We start from the raw sequence: 27265 nt of genomic DNA on the forward strand, positions 1-27265 counted from the left end.
CGGGTTCACACCCTTTTTGTCTCTCCTTAGAACACAAACAGGCACCTAAGAAATAATAAGAAAATATGATAAAATAGAAACAAATAGCCAGACCATAATAAGATTTTTTTTTAAAGGACGAAACAACCAGACAAGAAAAAGAGCCAGATTAAAAGCACAAGAATTGCATATAAACAGAGAGATACACATGTTTGCACACACACAGAAATCCCATAAGAACAGACCAGAAGCCATAATACATATGTAAAGGACCTGTAAGGTGGAAATAAAAAAGCCCTGACAACATTATGAGACAAAAAGGGACCTCCAACGATGACATCACATTTCTTTTCTCTTGGCCTCTACTACTGGACATGGAGCACTTGACTTTCCCAGTGAGACTCTCTTGGAGAAAACCAGGTTTTCATTTGCAAGTAGTCACTATTGGACTACTGTCTATTGGAAAAGGCTTCTGGGCTTGGGATGGGGACATGTATCCATTTCTTTCAGCCCCAGGACGCCATCTTGTGTACACCCACGCGGGCCCTGTGCATGTTGTCTCATTTTCCGTGAGGTCATATAATCTTTGCTCATGTTGATTTAGAGAGACCAGTTTCTTGGGTGTCCTCCGCTTCTTCTGCCCCTTACACTCTTCCCGCCTCCTTCTCCAGTGGGTTCCCTAAACCCTGAAGGGAGAGATTTGATGGAGACATCCCTTTTAGAACTGAGTGTTCCAAAGTCTCTCGCTCTCTGTGTATTGTAAGGTTTTGTGTCGCTCCAGGCTTTCCCAAGAAGGAGCTAGGAAAAAAAAAAAGTCTGCTTCCAAATCGTACACTAAGTAGTACACTTTGAGGCCTCTACACAGTGGTTAGTGTGGAGTTACAACATAATATACCAATACGTCTGAGTTACCGCAGCTGGCGCATAGGTCGGTGTGAACAGTGTGTTAATATCGGGAAAACTGTCCACATGATCCCCTTCAGCATCACAGTATATGAAGCCCCTCCTCCTTAACAAAATTCTTTTAAGTACCAAAGAGATAAACATAAAGGTGTGCAGGGGCAGGACTCTCTGTTCCAGCGGGGAGGAAACCAAGAGAAACTTAAAGGAGCTTCTCCATGATGAAGGGGGTACGTTCCAGAGTTGAAAGCTACCCTGATTCTATTCTCTGGGAAATGATTTAGAAGAGAAAATATATACCATGAGATCATCACGTTCACAGAGATACCAAGCCCATGAAGATAAATTTGCTCTGCAGGTGGGAAGGGGCGGGGCAGATAAGGAGCAAATGCATTACCAAAAATTCTTACAGACTTATGGGAAGATTATCTGTGAGTTCCCAGTTACAAACGAGAAGCAGGACCAGAGATTAGCACACAGGGATGTGTGAAAATAAAACAAAGGGAGGGCAGAGCTGTAAAATGCACACCGTCACTAAGTGGAATCTTAGAAATTAATTTTTAGAAATGCATTATCCTACTATCTTCCAACCCATTGGATGTCCACAATAGAAATAGTCTTTACGCTCATGCCTGGCATACTCAGCAGTGACAGCAATGATGAAAATAACACTTTCAGGGGAAAAAAAAAAACACAACAGTAAATGAGGAGGCCGGAGAGGTAGTTGTCAATAAAGTGCTTGCTTTGCAAGCAGGAGAACTGGGGTTCGATCCCCAGAACCCAGGTAAGCAAAACAAAATAGCAACAGCAACAACAAAACCAGGTGTTTTGTTATTATAATCTTGTATAATCCCAGAGAGTTCTAGGCCAGTAGGGAACCCCACCTCAAAATTAAGGTGGACAGTGTTTCTGCCTCTCTAATTAGCAGTTCCCTAGGAGGCTGCAACTCCTTTGCCATGGCATCGAATGACAGTGTGTGACATGTGCTCATGATCAGTGATTGTTGCTTGACTTGACTTCATAGTTGTGGCCTTAATATGAGATATTAGATTTGTTATGGAAAAGGAGCACAATTTGGGGGCAGGATGTGTTAAACTCTTCCAAGAAATAGGTTTCTGGGCTCAGAGTTTAGATCCATGTTCTTTTATAGCCCTTCCCAAGGCTTTGGAATGTAGGTTCTATTTCATTCTCACTTTTCAGAGGCATATGAGGCTAAGGAGATGAGCTGCCTTTCCCAACATCATGTCATGCCCAGGAGAGTTGGGAGTCCACCTGAGCCTGGCTCTAAAACAACTATACATGCATACATACATACATACATACATACATACATACATACATACATCTGAGTCTATCATTTGTGTTTTCCATCTCTAGACTTTTTAAATATTTTTTTTATTTTACTTATTCACTTTACATCCCAACCCGTAGCCCTCTCTCCTCATGGTCCCACTCTTCATCCCTTCCCCCTCCCCTGTTCCTCAGAAAAGGGGAACGCAACAACAACCCACCCCCAGTCCATCAAGTCACATCCTGACTGAGTGCATTCTCTTCCATTGAGGCCAGGCAATGCAGTCCTGTTAGGGGGCAGTGATCAAAAAGAAGGCAACAGAGTCCATGTCAGAGATGGGTCCTGCTGTCCTTACTAAGAGACCCACATGAAGACTAAGCTGCCCATCATCTATATATGTGTAGGGGCCTAGGTTCAGTCCATGCATGGTCCTTGGTTGGTGCTTCAGTCTCCCCTGTGGTTCCAGGTCATTTGACTCTGTTGATGTGATGAACTTCTTATCCACTCAGAGTTCCTCTATCCTGACCCCCAACACACACAAACTCTCCCACACTATTCCCTGGGTTCCATCTAATGTTTGCCTGAGAGTTTCAGCATCTGTTTTGATCTGCTGTTTAGTGGAGACTCCCAGAGGACAGCTATGCTAGGCTCTATATGCAAGCATAGCAGAGTATAGTTAATAGTACCAGGGGTTGGCTCTCTCACATGGGGTGAGTCTCAGCTTTGGCCAGGCATTGGTTGGACAGTCCCTCAATCTCTGCTCTATCTTTATCCCTGCACATCTTGAGGCAGGGTCAATTTTGGGTTGAAGTTTTTGTTGGTGCTCCTCTCCCTCTGCTGCTAGTCCTGTCTGGCTAGAAGGTGGCTTCTTCAGGCGTAGGGAGAACAGGGGTTGGGGGTGAGTGGGTTGAGAGTAGGGGTAGGAAACCAGAGGGCTTGGAAAGAGAAGAGAAACCAAGGGCAGAGGCATCTCTGTGACAAGCTGGAGACCTAGGACAGGGTAGGCTCCTGGGAGGATATGAGGGTGACTCTAGCTAAGACTCCTAGTAGCGTGGGTCATGGAGTCTCTAGACAATTCTTAAATACCAACGATGAATTGAACGAGATATTGGAAAGCAAAAGAAAGAGCAAGCTGGCCTTCAGAAGTAGACTGAAGAGATGAGGCAAAAGGGTAAGGCCGACATAATAAGGGGATGATGAAGGGGTCCACCAGAAGGTTCTGACTCTATGAGGTGGTGACAGGAGAGGTCATCTGCTTGGTAATTGTATCTAAAAGGGAATGTTCTTCCTTCATCCTCCCTTGCGACTGGGAATCTTTCACATGAGTCTGTTTGAAATGGCTGTCTCTATATGTCCACTGCACTGTGAACTCAAGGTCAAGTTTGAAGTCAAAGTCACAAGTCTTTGTTTTGTCATCTATTCTGTGTGTTTCTTCGTGTGTGTGTGTGTGTGTGTGTGTGTGTGTGTGTGTGTGTGTGTGTGTTTCAGGACTCCCACCAACTAACTTCAAAAAGTCACCAATTTGTTTAACACCACCAGAGTTGGAAAAAAGAAGACTCCTCCTCATTTCATCAGAAAGATTCAGAAATGGATTTTTCTCACAAAACGCCAGGTTTCTTTAGTGACCTCCAGAGACCTTACCTGTCACACTGCAGAGTATATTATTCCAGGAAGGAGAAAATATGTCTTACAATGGAAAATGCTATATTACATCACAGTGTGACACAATTTAAATATCAAGAATTGAGGCTTCTATTTAGTAAACGGAAGGCAATAAATTGAGCTGCTAATTATTCCAGCTGTGAGTATTTTTGGTACAGCTGCAAATTTTGAAAAGAACAAAATAGAGGATTTCCCCCATTGTTTAGGAAACAAGTAAATACAGCGGCACCCTGTATGAGCTGAAAGGTCCAGAGATGGGAGACCTTCAAACCTATTTTTTGCTGAATCAGCATCTAATGTGAGGAAATTATGATAAGAAACAGACTTTCAATTATATTAATTGGATTATTGGTTTCTTGTTGTTGTTTTAAGTCAAGAACTAGCCATTTAAATTCTTTTCAAATTTTAACTTTAAAAGCCATAGTTTACTTTTCAACCCAAACACAAATTCTCAAATGAAAGTGACAAGCACTTAGGCTATCTCCCCAAATCCCTTTTCTTCCTCAGAAAATTATTTGGAGGGGTGAACCACACATTGTAGTAATGAGAATTCATCCTTTTGACACATAATTTAAATGATCCCGGGTCACGACTAGGTGTCAGAGAAGACATAGCACATAGCTACTGTCCTCAAGACACTTAATAGCCATCTGCATCAACCAATCACAGGCAGCCAGGCTAATAACTAAGCATGCCATGTGAATAAACCCTTCCCATATTTAAGACCCCCTATCAAGTCCACAAAGTAAGTAATGTCACGGTCAGCCTTCCGGAGAGATTGGCAGACTCACCCAAGGTCATGTGGTAATAAACATGGAGCCTGGATACAAGCACTGCCTGTCTGCAAGATCAGCAAGATGGCAGCTGCCTCCTCCTTGATGTGATCCTATTGTTTTCTGAAATAACAACATCAGTAGTAAAGAGTAAAGGATATTTATATGAAGAAAGAGGGCTGGCCAAATATTTACCAGCCTGCCCCTCGAGGGTTCACAACTTTCTACTTTTAATGTAGAAGCTTGATTCCTCCATTGTGTGTTTGTTCCGCAAAAGACAGAGTGCCTAAAAGATCACCTGGCACTGCTGGCTGGCTGGCTGGCAGCTGTGCAGAGCAGCACCCAACTGCATCCTTTCCAGTATCTCCATCCTTTTCCATCCCAACCCGCACACGCGCTTCGTCTCTTCTCTTCCACATCATACTTCATGACTCTCGCCTCTGCCTGCCAGATACCTACCCATCAAATTTCTCCTGAACCACCATCATCACTCCCCTACTGAAGAATATACTAATGGTGCCAGCAAGGATAGTGGTTATTTAACCTCTCTCCAGCTAAATGTTTTATTATAACTCCTGAAAACCTAATTACAGTAACTTTACATGCTACAGTACACTTTATGGCCTGTCTCTTTATTAAACCTACTCCTTTAAAGACAATAAAACCAATGCTTCAAAGGGCATGAGACTGAGGAAACCTCACGTCCCATTGCACACCTGACCTCCCTCACTGAGGCCCCCACCTCTATTCCTGCTTTTCTGCCTTTCTCCTTCTGCTAGCTTTGTTTGTTTGTTTGTTTGTTTTGGTCAAATTTCAGCCACCTCCTGGATTATTTGAAAACTATCTCAGGGATTAATGAGCTGCTGCGTATCAATATTTTCATCTGCTTCTCTGAATATCCCTGGGTTTATTTACTGGCAGGGGAGGGGTCGATTTTCTCAGGAGAACAATGTTTGACACCTGTCCTGCCTGTGGCACAACATAGAGACCCTTCACAAGAGATTCTAGAAGCCCGTTTACGGCAGCCGGCTTTGTGAGGAACGGAAACGGAGCACATCCTCGCTGGGCATCATCAGTCGTCCGGCTGCACTGTGATGAGATAGCAGGAGACAGAGTGAGAGAGGAAGGGAGCCTGACCTTTGGAGTTGCTGCTGCAGGATTATTTGTGTAGTACATTTCTGTCTCGAAGCCCTGCTGGGATTTCCCCCTGGGAATAAAGCCAAACCAACAGGCAACCAGGAAACCACCTCTAAGGACCCCACTGGTTTGTTGCCTGCTGGAAAATAGTACTTGGTGTTAAAGGATTTTGTGTATTTATTTGTTTCTTTCTTTGGTCGAGTTTGAGGTTAATGACAACGTTTACTTGTGATGGATCAGAGGCAGAAAGGAAAAAAAAAAATACTGTAAAGAAATCCCTTGTTGGAGCCTCAAATCAGCAGCCTCCAGTTCTGGAAGCTTCCACTGCAGATTAGTCAAGCACTTTGTGCATCAGAGAAGTAAAATAAAATAAAATAAAAAAAACCCACAGCTTCCTAAATCAGAAGACTCCTGTTGCATGGATGCTACCGCTAGGTTTTTCACTTGTTAGACTTCCTTTTTGACAGCCCTCATGGTTGTTTAATCAGAAAAATAAAATAAAAACGTGCCTCCTTAATTTCCTAAGCCAATTTGATGCAGAAGCCTGTTCAGCTCAGATTCCTCCTCAAATCCACATCTTTGCCGTCATGTAAAAATGCACGGAGGGATGGCTACTGTCTGTCGTCTCCGTTCTTATTAAAAGGTTTTGTTTACACTTGAGGAAAAGTGATGACAGTTAACCTAAAAGACAGGTAGTTTAGAGTGAAGCCATCATAACTGCACTTACGGAGCCTCAGGATCTAGAGCTGAGCGCACAGACTGAGGGGCAGTTCCCTCCCAGCTTTCCAGATCCATCCTGACCCTAACCCCCCCTGTGTCCCTTCAGGCTGGATGTTAGAATCCAAGCCCTGGTGCCCTACACTGCGAGGGAGGGAATGAAGCGAGCAGTCTCCACTTTGATTCTTTTGTCAAAACATCAAAGACTGGTTTCCGCCATCCCTTGAAGTGTTAGCAAACTCCAAGGACAGCACTTTGGGGGCCCCTCATTTGCCTTGCCTTTCCAAGGCACAAGTGGCCAATTCTGAGAGCAATTGAGTTGTGCTTGAAAAATGTCAAGTGCATTTGGAAACTACACATTTTTGCTGACGCCTAGAGTCCTGAGCGGAGCTATTTCCATGACCAACCGCTGGGAAGAAGTTCAGCTGGGGCATCAGAAATGATTTCCCCACCACACACTGAGCAGGCCCCTGAGGGGGAAAAGCTGTCTTAATAGCCAGGTCAGGGAGAAATCAGGAGTCTCTAAGTCTTCCTGGGCCCCCTCACAACCACATGACCACACCATTACCTTGTGGCTCTTGTTTCTTTTTTTTTTTATTGGATTGTACTCAATTTTATTTTGTTTTCACTAATCAATGTTTTGAGATTTTTCAACTTAAAAACAAAACAAGGCAAAACATTTAAAGAGGAAAGTTTGGGAAGAACAGCCAATAAAATGACAGCCACCTGATGCCTTGCTGCTGTTGGGCCAGGAGCAGTCTTTATGCTGAAACATTTAGAAAATGAGACTTTGTGACATTTTACCCAATGGGCATCTACCATCAAACCCTCATTTGAAACAATAGACCTATTCACATTCTCTGTCACTTGGACATATTTGGAAATTGTAAGCAAGACTAGAATTTCATAATCCTTAATGTGTTTTAAAATCACCCAAGACACAGCCATCACCCTCCTCCAGCCAGCAGAAGCCTGGAAAGCTGTGCATTTTTAACAGAGCACTCAAGGATGCTACCTCAGGTATCTATAGAGGAGAACTTGAAGGTACTTTCTTGATGGTTTACCTTTTTTTTTTTTTTTAATTATTAAGTGCCTTTGGTTAGCATACAAAATAATGGGTCTCTTTACAAAGACCATTTCTTTATCAACTTAGGGATGGTTGCTAACGTTTATCCTCTAGAGATTTGTATCACCAGGGTATGGATATATTTTAAGAGAAACAGAATTCCACATACCTTTAGTATTTTTATTTAGTCATTTTTGAACACCAGAAACAGAAAAAGGTGATCACTACGTGGGTTCTGTTTAGCTGTAATAATCACAAATAACACAGTGCCAATGAGCAAGCCCGAAGACATGGTCTTCAGGGACCTGAAGTCTGTGGGTCCTGTTTAAGTGGGTTATTGGATCATGAATATAAAAACACACATGCTTGCCTAATACACATAGGCAAATATGCACATCTATTTACAAAGCATGTAAGTGTATTCTAAAACTAGACATGGAAGTTACCAAAAGAGCCTTGATTTTACAATATAGTGTTCACAGTACTGTGCTTGTAGCATATGTATAATTTTGACCTTGGGAAATGTTGTAGGTCATTCATTTGAGCAAAAACTTGTGTGGCCACTATATTCTAGATGATAAGTCATAGAATTAAATAAATCTGATAAGTGCTTCATTATTTTACTCTTTGAGGCAATCCAGTAATGATGATGGATTCAGATAACAAATAATGCACACATGTAAACCTTTCTGTGCATATTATAAAGAAAGCAAGGGCAGCTGCAATGGTGAGAGAGTAGGAGAGAACGAAGGAGGGAAGATCTCTTAGAAAATAATGTTAAAGTAGAAAGCCGAACACCATGAAGAGAAAACTATGCAAATATTACCACGCATCAAGGATATGTAGTGAAAAAAAAAAAAAACTCCGAGGGAGAAGTTGAAGTAGGATAAATAACAAAGGACAATGTGACAGACAGAACAACAGAGGAGAGGATTCAGTGGGACAGGTGCCACAGTCACACCACGCGGGGTGTTGTAGACCCTGAAAAGATCTGATATCATTCTTAGTGGAGTTGGAAAGCTTTATTTAAGGGTTGAGGGGAAAAGAACAGGAATCTATCCAGAAGGAAGTGTGGTAAATAGACTGTGTTGTCAAAGGGGATTTTATAAAATAATTTCTAGAATTTCATAAAGGAAATCTCTTCCATGAGGCATGATAGTCATATCCTTCTACTTTTTCTTTAAAATAAGTATACTCAAAATATCATTACATTCAACATATACTTCCTAATCTTCACCTTTCTCATATGGCTAAAACACTCTCGTTTTGGTTTATTTATTTATTTATTTATTTACTTTTTATTCACATATTTATTTATTTATCTTTTTACAGATATGATTGATGTCTTGTCACTAGTGTTCAGACTCTGAAGGTTCTGAGGGTAGTATCTACCATTATTAAGTGTACAAGGGGATCACATGCTGCTTGGAGAAAAACTTGTTAAAATAGCAAGTGCTGGATGCGTGATGAGACACATGAAGGCAAAAAGTGACAGGTGGAAAGGGTGTTGGGATTGGTTTCCCAGACAGGTAGTTGAAAGATGAGTTCAGGTAGGGTAGGGCAGGTGAGGGAGACCAGGAAGAGCTGACTCATTGAGGTTTACAGGCTGGGAAGATGGTGCAGTGGGAAGAGCACTTGCTGTGCAAACATGAGAGCCTGAGTTCAGACTCCCCAGCATCTATGTGAAAAAGCCAGAAGTGGCCATGTTTGTACCTGTAACCCCAGGACTGTAAAAAAGGTGGAAAAATCACTGGGGTTTGCTGCCCACGAGCAAAGCCTACTGTTCAGTGAGAGGCTGGCCTCCCTCACACACACATGAGCATACACCACACACACACACACACACACACACACACCAAACCACCCCCTCTCTCTCGTGTGTGTGTCTGTGTGTCTATGTGTGTATCTTCCTCTGTCTCTCTCCATCTCTTTCTCTCTCTCTCTCTGCTCTCTGTCTCTCTGTCTCTGTCTCTCTCTATGTCTGTCTGTCTGTCTGTCTGTCTGTCTGTCTCTCTCTCTCTCTCTCTCTCTCTCTCTCTCTCTCTCTCTCTCTCTCATCTCTCTCTCTCATACACACACACACCACAAAAAAAAAAAACCCAAAGGTGCTTTGCATCCCATCCCCAAAAGTACAGCGAGTAGTACAACATGAGTAGTACCTGTTACAAAGTATCTGGGTGGTTGAGAGCCCTGGCTGCTCTTCTATAGGACTCAGGTTTGATCCCTGCACCCACAATGTCAGCTCACAACCTTCTGTAACTTTAGTTCCAGGATATCTGATGCCCTCTTCTGGCCTCTGAAGACACCAGGCAGGCATGCAAGTAGTGTACAGACATGCAGCCAGAACATCCATACATTCATGATTTTAAAAAGAAGAAAAGGAGAAGGAGGGGAAGGAGGAAGAGGAAGAAGAGAAGGAGAGAGAAGGAAAAAGACACTTATTACGATGTAGCTTCTAGTGTGGGCTGAAATATCCAGGCATGAGAGCTGGGAGCACATGACCATGGAGGCAAAAGACCAGTTTATAATTGTAGATGTCTTTAGTCTTCTTTTGTATGTTGCTGGAGGGTCAGATAAGCCAAGGGACTGTGGCTTTCATGGCTAGAAGAGGAAATGAAGAGAAATTAGTAGAAAGGATTTTCTGAAACATATTGATGAGACTCTTTAGTGACATGAGATAAGGGAAGAGAAAGAGGTGAAAAAGACTACAGTGCTATGAGGGACACAGTGCATGCTGGGAGCGGGTAAAGGAAAACAGTCGGACTTTGGAAGACAAGATGTCTGGTGCACAGTAGGGGCATGGGTCTACCTTAGGGACAAGTTGAGCTAGATATGCAGGCCTGTCAGGGATGGCTGAATCCATGGGAATGGACTCTCTGGTACAGTAGACCTTCCTACAATTCCTGAGAGCTAAGACTCCATTACGGTGGAGCAGTATGGCAGTGTAGACAGACACATTGGCTGCAACATCTGAGAGCTCATGCCTTGACCTGCAAGTAAGAGGCAGAGAAAGGTAACATTGGGAAACCTCAAAGCCCCAATTCTCCAACAAGGCCACACCCCTCCTAATCTTTCCTAAACAGTTCCGCCAAGTATTCAAACACACAAGTCTATGGGGGCCATTGTCTTTCAAACCGCCCGGAAGTCCCGTGTCATACTCCCACTCTCTCACTTGAAGCTTCAGGATTCTCATCTATAAAACATGGGCAGTCGTGTTGAGTACACCATGGGTCTCATGGGAGGTGCTCGTGAAATGTATGGCATGATGAGAACAAGGTGTAAACAGCCAATAAGTCAAAAATGCATCTACTGGCTGGGTGTGAGTGGCACACACACTTGAACCCCATCCCTTGGGAGGCAGAGGCAGCTGGATCTCTGAGTTCAAGGCCACTCTGCTCTACATAGTGAGTTCCAGGACAAGTCAGAACTACGCACAGAAATCTTGTATCAAAACCCAAAAATGCATCCACTGAAAGTGTAAGGAAAAAGTAAATGACTTTCTTGACTTTTTTTTTTTTTTTTTTACATTTTAGAATTGCAGCAAATGTAACTACAAAATAATTGGTCTCCGATAACTCACTCATGTGCGCATGAGTGCCTTCATTTACTGAAGTCTCCCTTGGATGTTGGGATCTTAACTGGGGACTAAAAGCATGAGGATAAGCTAGGTCCTAGGTGAGATACAGACCCTGCCCTCGTGGCTAGACTCTAGATCTGATTAGCCATCCATACCTCTAATCTCCCAGACATGTCATTGTTTTAAATAAAGCATCGCCATATCCTTGGCATACATATGAAAGAAAACAATCTATTGTCAGAGAACTGATGCTCTGGGAACTGACTTCCCTCTGAGAGGTCACATGTTTATTCATACTTCATGTTCTATTATATAGTTATCACATTATAGGTCTGAGTACCAAGGACACCATGTTCAATTGATGGACAAAGTTTTTTTTTAAATAACCATGGTCACAAGACCCAAGGATGCGAACTAAACAAGAAGGGTAACTAATGGTAACTGCTGCTGAAGGAGAGATGAAAATGCACAAGAATTGAGGAAACACAGGCAGTCTAGGATAATATTTAACTGCAGAGATTTTTTTTTTTTTTTTTTTTTTTACCAAAAGACAGAGCTCTGGATTTAAACCCTTAGCTGGTTACCTGACTTCTCCCAATTTAATGCCTCATATCTAAATTAGGGATATTATAACATTTAGTCTTTAAATGATGGTGACAACACATTTCAAGTGTCTTTCAATTGCACATATCTAGAATGTGATAATACTTAACATCAGCATCATTGTCATCATTTCTGAGTGAGTGACAGTAATTCACTCTTCATATTTGCTTCGAATACTTTGCTGGATTGTTCTGGAAGGTAGAATCAAACGCATCTGTGGAAGTATAAAATTAGGCAAGCTTGTGGAAGTAAGGTGGATCACCAGCCAAAGTAATGTTTCTCACACCTCCACCCTCACCCCCACCCCTACTTGCCACCAAAGTAATGTTAACTAACTAGCATTTTACTGTGAGAAATAAAAGGAAAGATGGCTAAGCCTTCGTTAGCCAACCACAGTCAGGCTGAGTCTTTCCCTCTTCCTTCACAGGCACTTCCTCTTCAAGACGTCCTCCGGAAGTACACCCCTGTTTAGCAGCTCTTCCCCAGGATACCCTTTGACCTCAGGAACCGTTTACACACCACCACCCCGCCTGCTGCCACGGAATACGTTCTCCAGGAAGGCCTTCAAGCTGAAGAAGCCCTCCAAGTACTGCAGCTGGAAATGTGCTGCCCTGTCTGCAATTGCTGCCGCCCTCCTCTTGGCCATTTTGCTGGCATATTTCATAGGTAAGTCAAAGCAGCCTTGGTCACCATCCTGGTGGTGAGAAGGTGGAGGTAGGGGACAGGAGCGGGGGAAGGCCATAGACTTTTGAATTTAGAAGCCCTCTGCTGTCTGTACAATTTGCCTGTGTCTGTACAATTTGCCTGTTGGCTCTTGCAAAATATTATCATGAGTGATGGCTCGGGGTGGGGTTTTTTTTTTTTTCCCCTTCCTGGAATCCATTCCAGTCATGACTCCAACTGACATTTATCAGAAGTGAAGTTAAGCATCCTGGCTGTGTCTTTTCTTGGAGAAGAGCTGAGAATTATCATCCCTGAAAATCCAACCTTCACTCCCATAGTAATCATCTGGATTGTTCCATCACGGGGTTGGAATGCAAACCAGGGCTCTGATATTCACTTATCATCATCAGTTCTCCAGAAACTCAAGAGAAGAATAAGTGTCCTCGTGCACAGAACATCTTGACCAGGGAGAAAGCCAAACTATCTCACTGATTTTCAGAGCTATGGAACCAAAACGGGATTGAGAGGCCCGAGCTTACAACCTGGTCTTCATCTAGACTCAAGCACGCACACACAGTTGACCTTGCCCAGCTTCCTTCCTTTCCCTCTGCTCCGCCTTCGTCCTCATCTCACTGGACGACACTGAATTTGAACAGAGCTCATGTCTTGCGGCAGCTATGATCCAGTGACTTAGTGTGTGAGAAAGGGTAGCAAACAGGTGAAGTTGTTGGGGTACATTCCTTCCTGCATCATGGATGTTCATTTGCATCTATGAGGTACCACCATGTCGCTATGGAAAACAGCAGATGGCTGGGAGCTCGGAGGCAGGGTGCCACATGCATATGAGCATCCTGGGCTGGACACGAAGCCTGTTCACACAGTTCCTGGCCCTGACAAAGAGGCCCCATTGCTGCTGCTCTGTCAGCTAAGCTCTCCAATGGCAGGTTTCCTGGCCCAGGCAGAGGCCGTGGTGATGTTTGTTAAAGTTTATTTGAGACACTTGATGGTTCTGGCTTGCTTTTAGGGCAGCTATGACAGATCTCCCTGGCTTGGCTGTGCCATGTTGCAAAGGAAACCCTATAAAACACCAGCTAAAGGAGGCTGACTCCAAAACAGTTCCAAACATGCAGGGGTTGGGGGGAGGAACTTCTCCCATTTTGGAAAAAAAAAAGACAAGGCAACATTGATGCTGACTAGGAACACCTCCTTCCTTCTCCCAACATCAACCCTCCTTTCTCACCCAGCAGTGGGGCTCCTACACTGCCTTAATCCCATCTCTCTGGCATGGTACCTACAGGCCCAGTACTTCCCAGGGCATCTGACCTAAGCTCACCTGATGACAGAGAAGTACAATGGTATGGCTCTAGAAATTTGGGTCCCTGCCCAAGGTAGACTAGTACAAGCCAAAAATCAATATATACTTTTCATTGTCTCCTACAATATAGCTAGCTATGCTTGTCCTCATATAGAAAAATAAACATTTATATATTCCTCATCAGCAATGTCCTCCAAAATTGAGAATTCTGGCAGGCACTCTAGGGAAAGGAAAGTGGCCACGTTTGTCTGGGGTTTTACAACAGATTTTTCACGCTAGCCCTCAGCTCTCAATGGGGACTGAGGCCTGACACTCAACATCTCTAATTTTAAGCCATGTCTACTGCTCACCCACCCACCCACCCACCCCCCATCACCTAACTGGGATCCTTGTGCTATTAGAGGGAATTTTGTGTGAGTCCCCAGGTAGCTGTTTCAGGGGCTTGGTGAAAGCAAATTGAATGTGCCTTTAGGGTCTTTGTGTGATTTGGCTTTGTGTCAGAAACTTCAAAAAGGGTCCATGTGCTCACTTCTCAGGCTTAATGTTCTGCTGGGCCAGTAGGCACCATAGGGAGCCCAAATATAGAAATTGAGGCACTGCCTGCCCCTGCCAATGGCGTCCCCAGTGTGCCTCCCCCTCCCTTTGCAGGGGAGAGATAGATGACTAGCGCCTGATTTATTGAGCTTGATAGTTAAAATATAATAGCTTTCTGTAAGGGTGATCGTATAAATGGGCAACTGTGTAGTGAGAGTTTAATGTTTTAATCGGGTGCGTAACTTGTAAATGATGGATTAGGAAACATATTTATCCTTGGTCCGGAGGCTGCTGGAAGCTAGGCCTGGGCATCTTACTATGGTTTATTGGTTTATAATCCATCATTTCCTATTTTGTATGCTTTAGGTAAGATTGTGCTTTGACCCTGGAGTATTGAAAAATAGTTTATGACTCAAATTGAGTGATATAACAGGACAGTTTGCCCCATAGTGATGCACTGAAGGTGGAGCTACAAGGAACTATCCTCTCCTCCCCCAGGATGACCAGAGATCTGTAGACTCAGTGAGGGGGGGTGGTCAGGATCCTAAGTGCTGGCCTTGGCCCCAGCAATCCATTTCTCTGTGGAGAACCTCTTGCCATCTGAGTCTCAGCTTCCTAAGTACAGCGTGAGGGCACGATAGTTATTTACGTACAGAATCTCTGAAGTACAGTGAGAATTAATTAATGTGTATAAATCACTTTGAAGATGAAAAGCAGTATATTATTAATTACAAAGCTGCAGGGGCATAAACACTGCATTGCAAACACAGAGGAGACTGATGCAGGGCGCGAGCCTTGCTTGTACCAACCTAAAACAAGCCATCAGGGAAGGAGAGCATGAGCTGTAAAAGTCCCAGCGTCCCCCTCCCTACGGCCACCCCTTAAAGAGACTGGCACATTCAAGACCTCAGTCCATTCTGGTTCACATGCAACTCCCCTATTCCACAAGAACATGACAGGTCCTGAAATTGAAGCATCAGCCCCAGGACATTTATGGGCAGGCGGTGGGTTCAGGCCTGCCAGGCACTGTGACAAATAGGTCAAATTATCTTTCTTGCATGTTCAAACCCATGGAGAGAAGCCTTTCCAGAAGTGAGCAGTTTGGAATAGCTTCGCCCCGTGACAAGTTCCCCCATACATCCAGGCACGTGGGTTGGTGTAAAAGCAGAATGCCAGCCCTTGTGCAAATTGGAAGACATGGGCCTTCACTGACATAGGAAAGATTCCCCCAGTTCCTGCTCATACAACGGGGGGTGAGAGAACTTTCATGAAATGTTCTTCCACCCAATCCTCATTGTGCCAAATTCCCCCAGTGTAAAAAAAAAAAACACCCTGGAAGAAATTTACTCTGAAAAGCAACGTGAAACCACGTTGAAACGTGAAAGCATCAGGAAACCACTTTTTATGTCACTTAGCCCATGGCCCAGACAGATCCTAGGACTGAGAGCTTGGCTGAGAAAAGCAAGGGAACCGCTTTCATGAGAGATGACTTTCTTCCTTGGGAGCTTTCCCCAAGTGCTTTCATTGCCTGTGATGTCAGAAGTTCCCCTTTACTCCTAAGTATTCAAGCTATATCGCCAGTATAGATGTTCTTGGCTGTGTAATATAAATGTACTGTCTTCCCCCCCCCCCCCTTCCTAGTGTATGTAACATGACAGGAGCTGGTTAGAACCTTCATCCCACATCAAGGGAGGAAGGTGCTTCCGACACGTGACTCTACTGCTAAATCCACATGATCCTAGAAATCCTAAAATAAGAGTCCACACAATGGTTCCTCGTGATTCACAATCCAGTCTGTCATCCTGGAATTACAAAAGCATATGTAACCATAACCCCTCTCAGGCTTCCATCATTTGCTCCACGTGACCTGAAAGAGAAGTCAGTAGAGTAAAAAGATAGGCGCGTTTATGTCATCTTAATAGTCTTGAGCTTTTCAGATTGCTGCCAAAATTTATACATACATACATACATACATATATATATATGAATGATATTAGAAAGTCACCTTGTCTTGTTCACTGCCGTAATTCCTGCTAAATATGAAATACTATGTGTTAAGCTCCTCAGCACTGTCTTCTGCCACTCTGACTTTGATCTGTGAAGAACGCGGGCCATCAACATGTCAGGATGTTAAAAGTGTGGTAATTTGGGGTGCTTTCAGTTTCTTTTGAAAACAATGAGAGATTATTTTCTATGGAAACTAAAAGCCTACCGTGTGTTTAAAGTTGCTACACTTGAAAATTGATATGTTGAGACTCATACCGATGAATCCTGCTTTCTCGGCTGCTATTTTGTGTATTCTCATCTCAAAAAGTAGAGCAGGCTTGGGGGGGAAACATAAAGAAAATGACAGTGAGGAGTGAGGAAAACCTGCCGCTTGCCTGGCATCCTTTGTGAGGATGGGGTTTAGGAAAGCCGCAGGTCCTCTGGTTCGGATCCATTGCTGGTGGGCTAGCTAGAGCTATGGTAAGCTTCACCTGCATGACTTCCAAGTCATGAGTTTGCCTCCTGTTTTCCAAATGGCAGAATGCCAAGTATTAAATCTGAGCAGTCCAGCAAATAGCATTTCCATCTAACTCCTTGTCCCCAGATAGTCCAAAAGAAAAAAAGCTGCCCACAAATAAGTCAGGGGACCAGGTTAGGCATTATCTGTTCCGATTGTGTAGCAGAGAGTTCATCTAATAGATATGCTAATGTGCTCTTAACCGGATAATAAAGTCCTGTCAGCGCTTACACACCAGCGAGTCTTTGGCAGTGGGATTGTCATTTCATAGTTGGGCTCCTGATTTCAGAGGGCCTGTCAATTTCCAGGAAGAAAATTAAGTCATTCATTAGCTAGGCCCCTATCACCCGCAGCCACATGTAACATTTGTACCTCGCGTTTGACGCTGGGCGTAAGTGACATATGCTTCTGAAAGGGGAGTGGCTTCTTTAAGGACTTGTGTGAGCTGACATGCTCTGGATGGTCAGTAGATATGACAACCTGTCTTGCTTTCCTCACAAGGTCCAGGTAGCGGCCAATGCCAGCCATTCCTGCCTCGTGGAATAGGGTAAGAACGGGGGCAAGCGAGCCATGCCAGATCTAACTTTGTACTGTATGCTCGAGACAACCAGGGAGGGGCAGAGCTGATGAAAAGCCTGTGCTGCAAGGACTGCAAGGGAAAAGTACTGGCGTCACCTGCTGGGCCAGGATTCAGGCTCCACAGGGATGTGTTGAGTAAGCTGCTCGTGGCTCACTTCCTAACCTCCCCCAAGTGGCTGTTCAAGGCTTTGTCCCTTACTTTATTTCTGAGGCAGTTATCACTCTACCAGCCCTCCAATCTACAAGTCACAAAAGACTTTAAAAAAAAAATGTTTCCCATGGCTCCAGAGATTAAGCCTGGGGTAGACAAATGTTCTACCTCTGAGCCATGCCTCAGGCTGGTACTTTGACTTGCCTCTTAGGGTAATAGCCAAGCCCAAAAACCCCCTCTGCCTTCCCTAGGCAGCTTTTGAACTCTAATTCCTAAGTCTTGTTCATTTTCCCAGTCACTGAGTACAGTTTTAATACATTGCCCATACGTCCTCTTTTCTTCCATATTCCGTCTGTGCCATCATTTCAGATGTCGTGATCTTACTGTGGTTATCACACAGCCGATGATGACCGTAACAGAAGATGCATCAGAGAGGCTAGGTTTGGAATTGGTACCCTTGCACTACGTACAGCCGTGCATACTCTAACTTGATGTTTAGTATCACTGGTCCTTAGTTTCTCCTCCAACAAAACAGAAATCATTTCTATCTATGAAAATGTTTCAGCTAAGATGGAGCAATGTCTCCGCAGTTAAGAGCGTGCACTATTTTTTGCATAGGGCCCTAGTTCCCAGCACCCACACCAGGAAATAGAGAGTCGCCTGTAACTCCAGATCCAAAGAATCTGACAGTCTTAAACTCTTCAAGCAGCTGTGCACATGTGCACATACCTACACACACACACACACACACACACACACACACACACACACACTTAAAAAATAAAACAAATCTTTCTCTCAAAGATGTTTCCAGCATTAACTGAAATGGTTAGTGCATACAGAATCACTGTGTCAATCTACTACTACAAACACAGTCAGTTGTGTGCCAGTATGCTATATCTCCCTAAAGGGAAAAGGTCTCCATTAAATTGACTCAATTTTCTCGCATTTATCATCTTTGTGTGTCTGGGAAAGATAGAAACACAGACCACCTGGTAACATCCACATGAGGGGACAGGTCACAGTGACTTGTAGGATTACATCAGCCCAAAGATGCTGTCTGATTCCAGACATTCAAAAACATGGGGGGAAAAATCTGAATTTCAGAATAATTGCCATGTGAGGCCCTGGCACACACCAGATTCCCAGCTATGCCATTATCATGACTACTGTATTAGTTTTTATGCTGTAGGCCAAGTCTAGTAAGAATAAACTAGGTTTGGGAGCCATTACATCCCCTTGTAGAGGCTAGCACTGTCTGGCTTGTAAAAGGCAATCAAATATTTGTTGAATTAATGGGTTCTGCTTAGGATTAGATCTGGGTTGGATCATTTTGGAGAAGTCCTTTCCAAGTACCCCAAATCCCTAATCCCTGGTTTCGCTTGTCCTGTCATGTGAAAGGTTTCTGCTTCCCTGACATTGTAATTGCCACCGTGGCAGTCCCAGTTGCATGTCATGTTAGCATTTAGGCAGCGGGGACGTTTGGGGAGGCTGTTTAAAGCTGTACTTGGAGGCTCTCACGCAGGGCTCTATGCTTCTCTGGAAGGGAGAGCTGTTGCCTCCATGAAGCGAGGAAGTGTTTGTGTCTGGCAGGCAGCCACCATTTGGCACTCGCATTACAAAAGCATAGCAGAGTTCAGCAGGACTTCAAGGTGAAAAGGCAAATCATAGCATAAATCTGAGAGCCCGTTTGCTGTGGCTCTGTGAGGGTTCGCTAGGAAATGGAAGCAGCCATAATGAGGTAGCAGAGAGAAGAAAGAAGTATTACATGGTGAGTTGGGTCTGTGCACACAAACCATATACAATCTTCTGTGCGCTGAAATGGCTTGCTCAGTCATGTAGCCTCCCTCATGTGACAGAGATCTGACCCAAAGCAAAGTCCCCAAACATATGGACTTCTCTTAAGGTCACCTTAAGCCAGACTTCTCATGTCTGCTAGGGGAAATTCTATTACCTAAAATTCGTATTTTGGTTGAGATGAACAAATCTAAAGAAATTGCTCCTGAGCCCTCTTTTCAAACAAATTCATTCTGTAGATTGATATCTCGTAGTAAGAGCCTCCATATTAGCAACAAACAGCCCATCAACTATATTAATACATTTAATACTTCCATAAAACGAGGAGAGTGCATTACATGGGCTGCTAATTTAATTTTTTTATATCATCAACTTTTTGGCCTCAAGTAAATATTAAAATGTATCAGAAAAATCTAACAGCATGGTTACAAATTGGTATTTTAAAAAAATTGAGAGGGGGGGAAATACTGTTTACCCCTCTTAAAACCATAGAGAAATTTATAAGAAATGGAACATGCAGCATATTTCAAAAGCTTTTTAGTGCTCAAAAACAGAGGTATGTGTAAGAAGGGAGGGGCGGCTTTGCCCCGGTCCTTGCACATCTTTCATCACGGCTTTCTTCACAGCTGTTAGGGAACGCCCTTCCCTTGGGCTGGGTTTTCAGTCAAGTTAGGTCATTTGTGGGAAGATTTGTGCAAACACGTTTGCCTCTCCCCGGGGGACTGTGATCTTTAGAAAAGGAGGACATATTACCTGACTTTTGCCGTGTAGCCATGATGCAATTCTCTCCGTTTGCAGACTTATATTACACCAGGAGCGCTTTAAAGTCACCTTAATGAAGTTTAGATTAGACTGGCTTCTGCTCCCTGGAGAGAGGGAAGTGGCAGCACCTCCAATGCCTTCTGTTCTTCAGGCCACGATAAATACGATGACATCCTTCCAGGAAGTTTTGGGGTGCCTGGGAATTAGATGCAGTTTTTGAGTGGTTTTTAAGGCAACTTTATGTCCTAAATTTTATCACCATAGACTTCTGGGGCATTAGCTAAATTTAGAGTATGTGTATTTAAATTTTCTTTTAATAACAAGACTCCCAGACTTCCTGACTCTCAAGAGGATTGTGGGGTTACTATCTTTCCAAAGGCAGGAGGCAGGGTGGGGATGAGGGATCATGTAGTGTTGTGTGCTAATTTTATGCATTACTAATTTATGTTAATGAATTTAAAATTTATTAAGAGTAGAGCTATAGATTCATGTACGTGAGTTTGTGCCTTTCCATTGTGTATGAAATTTTATTTTGCCAGGTAATTGGCTGGCTACATGGAGTACTGGAACCTGCTGACCAATCTTAGAATCAAGGACATTTTTCCTTGACTTTTTGTCCCTACATCTAAACTATAATAAGCAACTCCATAAAAGCATACAGTTAATAGGAAGGTTGAAAAAGCCTGGGGTAAGTTCTGTTTTGCATAAGGGACTGGAAGTCTGATGTTAATAAGGCACGTAACAGTGATAAGAGGCGCGAGCTTCCTATTTCTTAAGACCATCAGGGAGCAGAAGTTATACTGAAAAGCTTTTTATTAACTCATTGGTGTGGGTCAGTGGTCCATCATTATCTGTGTTCCTTCCCTGAAATGTAGAATGGCCGAATCCAAGAGAAAATAAGGACATTTGCATCTAGTCTGTTATCAGATGATGACATTGTCACCTCCCTTCCCAATTTTAAATTTTTAAAGCTTCCAAACAAACAAACAAACAAAATTCTGGTCTCTGATTAGCTTACGTGTCTTAAAAAGACAGAAGTGAAGTGTTAAGAGCCAAAAAAAAGGAATTCATACCCAGGAGGATGGGTTAGGTTAAGAACCAAAGAAAAATGCATACACTGAATAGAGTTAATTAGAAGCATTAAGTCACAACGAAGACTGTGAAATTCTGTATCAAGAAAGATAAAATCTGGAGACACTGGAAGAGTATAGGAGGACTGGCCCCCAGCATACCAAGTGACATATAATATTCCTCACAATGCCTTGGAGCAGTCATCCAACCAACGCACCGAGAAGAAAAGCAGTCACTGAGAACTGAGGTGATGTTACACCGCCTCATCTTACATCATTAAGCTTTTGGGTCCCTCGTGAACCACTAGGGTAAACAATAGTGGACAGCTCCACATTTATCCAAATAAGCCAGGAAGCTACCATGATAGGGGAAATTGAGTTTATAGACACAGCAGGCTCTTGCCTAATAGATGAGAGTAATGTGTCTAATGCTGAGCATCAATCTATATTTCAAATGTATTATGAAGGGGACTTCTAAAAAATAACTCATCCTGCAAAATCGTTTTTGCGCTGAGGGTGGTTTATCTTCCATTGTGTCTAATTGATATCTATGTAATTCAGCCACAGCCCTTGCTACTGAGAATGAGGAAAGGGAAAGAAAGAACCAAGGTGGCTGTTTGTCCCCAGGGGAACACTCACAGTGGGCTTTCCAAATCACTTTCACCTTCAGATCTGGTATCCTGGAAAGACCCGTGGAAGCCAAACAGTAGGTATGTTTACTTTGTAATCAAGTAAGTGTATCCTCAAGTGTCTTCAATCCTATTCAAAAGTCAACATGAGCAAGAGAACCAGGTATCTTTGCCTTACCTTGCTTATCTTTGTGACATTAAATGAATGTCTACTAGAATCATCATTGGAGGTCACCCTACAACATAGCCTCCCAACACAATGCAGGGGGTGGGGGATCTGCTATCGCTTAACCTAGTCTTTTCATCCTAACTGGACCACACTGACAGCACCTCACTCCTTGTTCACAAGATAGCAAGAGGCTGGGGACATTAACAGAGACAGGAAAGGAGATTAGCACCCCTGTCTAGCCCAGGTACACAGGCTCACACCAACACACACCCTTCATGACTCTGACAAACTCTGCCCCCAATGTTCTTGTCAGAAACATTGTTTAAATTATGTGGGTTTAGTGGATATATAAGAATTGTTTATGGGATGTAGTTATAATTCAGTATATACAGTAAGAAATTACCAAATCAGCATAGCTAGCATTTCCATCCTTAAGCATTTATCATTCCTTTATGGGAATATGGGGAGCCTTCAAACACCTCTTTTCCGGTTCTTTAGAAAGTATCGTATAATAAATTGTTATAAATTACAGTTACCTCACTAAACTGTGAAACACTGCAACCCCTTCCTCCAAAATATTTCAGTACACATTATCCACTTCTCTCTCCTCCCCTCTGTTCCCTCCACTTGTGCACATTTTATGAAACCCTTAGCTGGTTAATTTGGTGTGGCTTCAGGACAGCAGCTTCCCGGCCTGCTTGCCCTGGTTCCTTCCTTCTTGGTGTTTACTTCTATCTGAAGAGCTAGAGATGGCGTTGTCTCCTCTGCCCCAACCCACCCCAATCCCAAACATTGCGCCGTTAAACTATCCTTGAGCAAAGTCTGCATTTATCCTTTCTGCCGAGTTAAAAGTAATATACATAATAAGAAATGACAATGCAGTTAATTTCATTTTAGGCTCTTTAAAAAAATTTTTTTCCTATCTGTTGAGCTGTGGTTCTCTCGACACCTCCAGCTCCTACCCCCACCCTTCCTTCCTCCTCGGTTCTTTCTTCCTAAAGTCACTGGGGTAAAGGCGCTGCCTAAGGCCTTGTGGTCCTGACCCTGTCTTGGAAGAAATGTCTTCATTTCTTTTGTGAGGACGTGACTGCTGATTGCATGGTGTTTTATTCTTCTCTTCAAACCTGACAGGAATTAAGCCTCTCGGAAAGGTCAGCTGACCACACAGAGATGATAGCTGTATTGTAATGCAATACTGATGGCTTGTTTTAATGTCAGAGGGAAATGGGAGAGTGGAACCAAAGGAAGAGCCGAGATTAGATTTACCTTGGAGGAAGAAAAATTGTCTGTTGTGTTTTTATGACTAAGGGATTTATTAAACAAGCTGTGTGCCCCACCAAGAGAGAACTCCATCATGGCATGGAACACAAACAAACAAACAAACAACAATAAAAAGTAAGATCTCATGGAAGCCAAGCATATCTAAGTACCCTTGTCAGCTTTGCCCGTACCCCTTGAAATTCTTTCTTTGTCAAACATTGCCTGCTACCCCACTTTGGCCCCCAAATTTTACTTTTCCTGTGACTCCCACAAGACAAAACAAGATATCCAAACCAAGAAAACCCCACTAACTGAGGAAGTGCACAGGACGGGTGGAATTGGCTGTAAGCCTTTATCGTCACACACTGTAGCACTCACTCACCAAGAGGGGTATTACACAGCAAGTATCTTGTTGGAAGAAGCGGTGTGAGAGTCTGTTGGCAAAAATGTAGAGACGGACTCCGAGGACGAGAAACTAGGTGTGAGCTGAAGTAACAAGAAAAGGGTTCTGGTCTTCTGCACATGATGCTGTCAAATCTGGGCCAATATTTCAGTCTGGTGATGGGCCAAGGGGGTACAGATCCTAATGGCAGAGAATTTTTATATGCAAATGAAAAGAAATATGCCAAGAAAAGCAGGGTGCAGAAAAAGGGAAAGTGATATGAGAGCATTCCTTTGTGTAGCCAGAATGTGTGTGTGTGTGTGAGCGCACACATGTGTGTGCACATGTGTGTACGCATGTGCATGTGTGTGCATGTGTGTAATATACATGTATGTTTGTATAGTTTGTATATACATGCACAGATACATCTATGTATGTACATATATAATCACTTGTGCATATATGCATGTGTGTGTGTGCGTGTGTATATATACAGATTTTTCCATAGAAATAGCAAACAGAAAGAACCTAGTGGATACCTAAGAAAGAAGTAATTTCCATTGATCTGTAGAACAAGAGAGAAGCACATGTTCACCAGTAACCTCGCAGATAAAGGGAAGCTTACTTCATGGTCAGTTCAGAAAATCCTTTGACTGAGATTAAACTGACTCTTATTTTCCCGCTGGAAGATGAGTCCATGGTTTTAGTCCATCTGTTCACAGTGCTGTCCTTGGCATCCTAAAAGATTCTATCCATTTATCTTCAAAAGCAAAAAAAAAAAAAAAAAAAAAAAAAACCCCACACACACACAATGAGACAAGGGTTATAAAGCCCTATGGCCAGGAAGGATTACTGTGTGGCTGGTCCAGACACGCCCAGTCTCCACCCTGAACTATACAGTTCACAGAAGAGTCTATGGGAGGGTTGCCATGGTGTCCTGATGGAAGGGTTTCCACTTGTGCATAAAGATTCTCCAGGTGGCGAAGAATTTTGACTTGAGGCTTTAATGCCTTTGAATGCGCATCAAGAATAACACTGACATGCTTTCACCGCAGCCTTGGAATCCTAAAATAAATAATAGAAAAATTGTGATTTAAAATATAATTCCAAATACTAACTGGGCCCCGCTGCCTAGATGAGTAATAAGCTTCAATAAATGTGTGACAGGCACAAGGCTCTTCAGTATGAAGAGTAGTGAGGGCTCAGAAATAGAAATAGGTTTTTCATTACATGAGGGATTATGTTCAGCCTGACTGTGGAGCCTGTTCAGCGGGGCCTCAGCTGCATCCTCTGCCTGCGGTCGTATTAACCGGTAATAGTAAAACGGGTGACGTGCCGCCCAAGAACAGCGATTTGTTTTAGGGAGGAGAAAAAGGTCGCTTTCTCCTGCTTAAATCGGGATTACCTGTTGTTTACCACACACTTTCCCTTAAACTCCTATTCGGCTGCGCTAATGAGCTGCAATCGGAGCCGGTTCCACCTGGGTGCCTGGTGAAATTTGTGAGCAAAGCAGTGAGCCAAACAGCAGGATGGTTGGCGGGTACTGCTCAGGACTGTCGTGGCTTTGCCCACATCAGCTCACGCGCCGCATTTGGAGGGACATCTTAAATATCCTAGGAAGTTTTTGCTTCGAGTTTCAAGCAAAATGATGTTGCACCTGAGCTTTTCCCATTCCAGTATCTGAAAATGCATCTATTTCTCCAGGCTTCCTGTGTTCTCAGGATCGACAGGGATCCTGGAGGAACTGTGCAAGCCATGTGTCCAGAGAGATTATAGGGTCCTCAAAGACTAGGTGCCATTTGGGACGTTAGGAAGGGTTTAGGAATACAACACCTATGGGAAGGAGGGTGTGTTATCAACTTCAGAGAGGTGTTTTCTTTTCCACACACTAATAGAGAATTCCTTTCTTGGCCAAACAATGACTCACTGAAACTCCAGCCCAAGGACCACTGTTCAGCTGGGTCAGGAAATGTGATTCATCATCTCTTTCCTAGTTCTCACCGTGAGGCCCACCTGAGCATGGGGTCCTCCAGCGAAGAAAACCTGAGTTCGCATAAGGAAGCTCCAATCTCAACCTTAGCTAACTGAGTGCTCTTGGGAAAATAGATTAAAATTCCTGAGTTTTGTTTTACTTAACAAGAAGGAATGGTAAGCAGCAGTTATAATGATAGTATTATCGTTTTCATAGTTACTCTATGTAAAGTTTAAAGTAGATATTACTGGTTTTTTTTTTTTTCATTATTCTTGCTTGGTACATAATCTCATTAGAGGGAAATCACACAGAGATGCTAAACTGGGATTTGGGGATTAGGCTATTAGAATCCGGAAACGGGGGGAGGGGGGGAACCCCTGTTGTTGAGGATGACTGGGTGGAGGAGGTGACAGATTGGCTCAGTCCTGGGAAAGTGGAGAAAAAAATGGAACCAGGAATGAGCCAGGACACCCTTCAGACAGCAAAAAGAGCTACGGGGAAGGTGAGAGAGAGAAGGGAGTGAAGGAGTCAGGAAAAAGCATGGCTACGAGGGCACCTGCTATGACCAGCTGAAAACGAGAGTGGAGCTGGAACACCACGGGATGATAGACGGCCTTGAAATCTGGCAGGAGGGTTCAATTTGATTAATTTGGCAGTAGGGAGGTACTCTAAGTTCATAAGTGAGAGTGTAATGTGATAAAATTATGACATGATTTCATGTCAATTACCTGCTAGATGCTCCATAAATATTTATTTACTAATTGATTGAGGATTCAGGGAATGGGGAGAGGGGGCAGGGAGACTTCTCATGAGGCTCTGGCCATCATCAGTGGGTGTGTGGTGGTGATGGCCCTGACTTGAGATGCTGGACACCAAGAGAGGACGGCGCAAGCACTGACTTTCTGAGAGACGAAGATCTCTTGCAAGCAAGGAAAACCTGAGTTAAAATGCAGTGTGTTTTTGTGTTGAATCGGGAGCGGAAGCGGAGAGGATTTTCTAGTACATCTTTGGTGGTGGGGTTTTTTTTTTTTTAATTTTTATTAATTATTATTGTCAGAAAAGGAGAACTGAAAATTTAAAAATTAACACACAATCTTTAACTCACCACCCACTTTTCTAAAAGCGTGCTTGGCCAGAGCACTTTTTCATTGCTATGTAATTCTGCCAGGGCTGGCTGGAAGCCATTCTCTTTTAGTGCACTCGGTAAATCTCTGTGCGGTTTCTTTATTATGAGGGAGCCCTTTGATCCAATAAAACCCATCAAGACCCCTTCTGAGGCATTCACTTTGGATTTTGTATGAAAGTCTGTAGAGGAAAAAAAAAGAAGAAGAGAAGAACTGGGCTAAAACTAAACTCTAAATTCCTCCATAACACAGGCCTTATATGTGATGCAGATCTTGGGAACCGAGAAGAGCCATTGGACCTATGCACACCGAAGCTCGGGCATACTCATTTATAAATAGAAAACACACCCCAGGACTTGAAGGCGCTTGCCTTTTCAAGTGGAGGCTGTGGTCAGGAGAGGCTGTCCCATTGCCCTGTTTGATTCAGGGCAGTGAAGCTTACAGATGAAAAGTCTTAAAAGAAGAAACCTGCCTTTTGATCAGCTGGTTGGAGGCAGGTTGGAAATGATGACGAATCTGCTACACGCACGCACCGCATGAGCAGCTTTTGACTCTGGTGCAGCTGCTTTGTGTGTGTCTGCAAACAAGGCTGACTCACTGTACCCAGGCGGAAGGGGGAGATGGATGGAGTTGGTTATGGCTTTGTGGAT

At 43.4% G+C, this 27265-nt stretch overlaps 1 protein-coding gene across 21 annotated transcripts in view; it reads left to right on the top strand.

Annotated features, from left to right (window-relative positions):
* The window catches only part of TENM2 (teneurin transmembrane protein 2), a 1331021-nt gene that overhangs the window by 1053110 nt on the left and 250646 nt on the right, over positions 1-27265 (top strand). For all 21 annotated transcript variants that reach the window (XM_084761228.1, XM_084761214.1, XM_084761230.1 and 18 more), the window contains one exon: positions 12133-12371. In XM_084761228.1, the coding sequence (XP_084617354.1) occupies positions 12133-12371 (239 nt within the window). The remainder of the gene's footprint in view (positions 1-12132; positions 12372-27265) is intronic.

Source organism: Acomys minous (genome assembly GCF_964271855.1).
Source record: "Acomys minous genome assembly, chromosome: 16".
NCBI lineage: Eukaryota > Metazoa > Chordata > Mammalia > Rodentia > Muridae > Acomys > Acomys minous.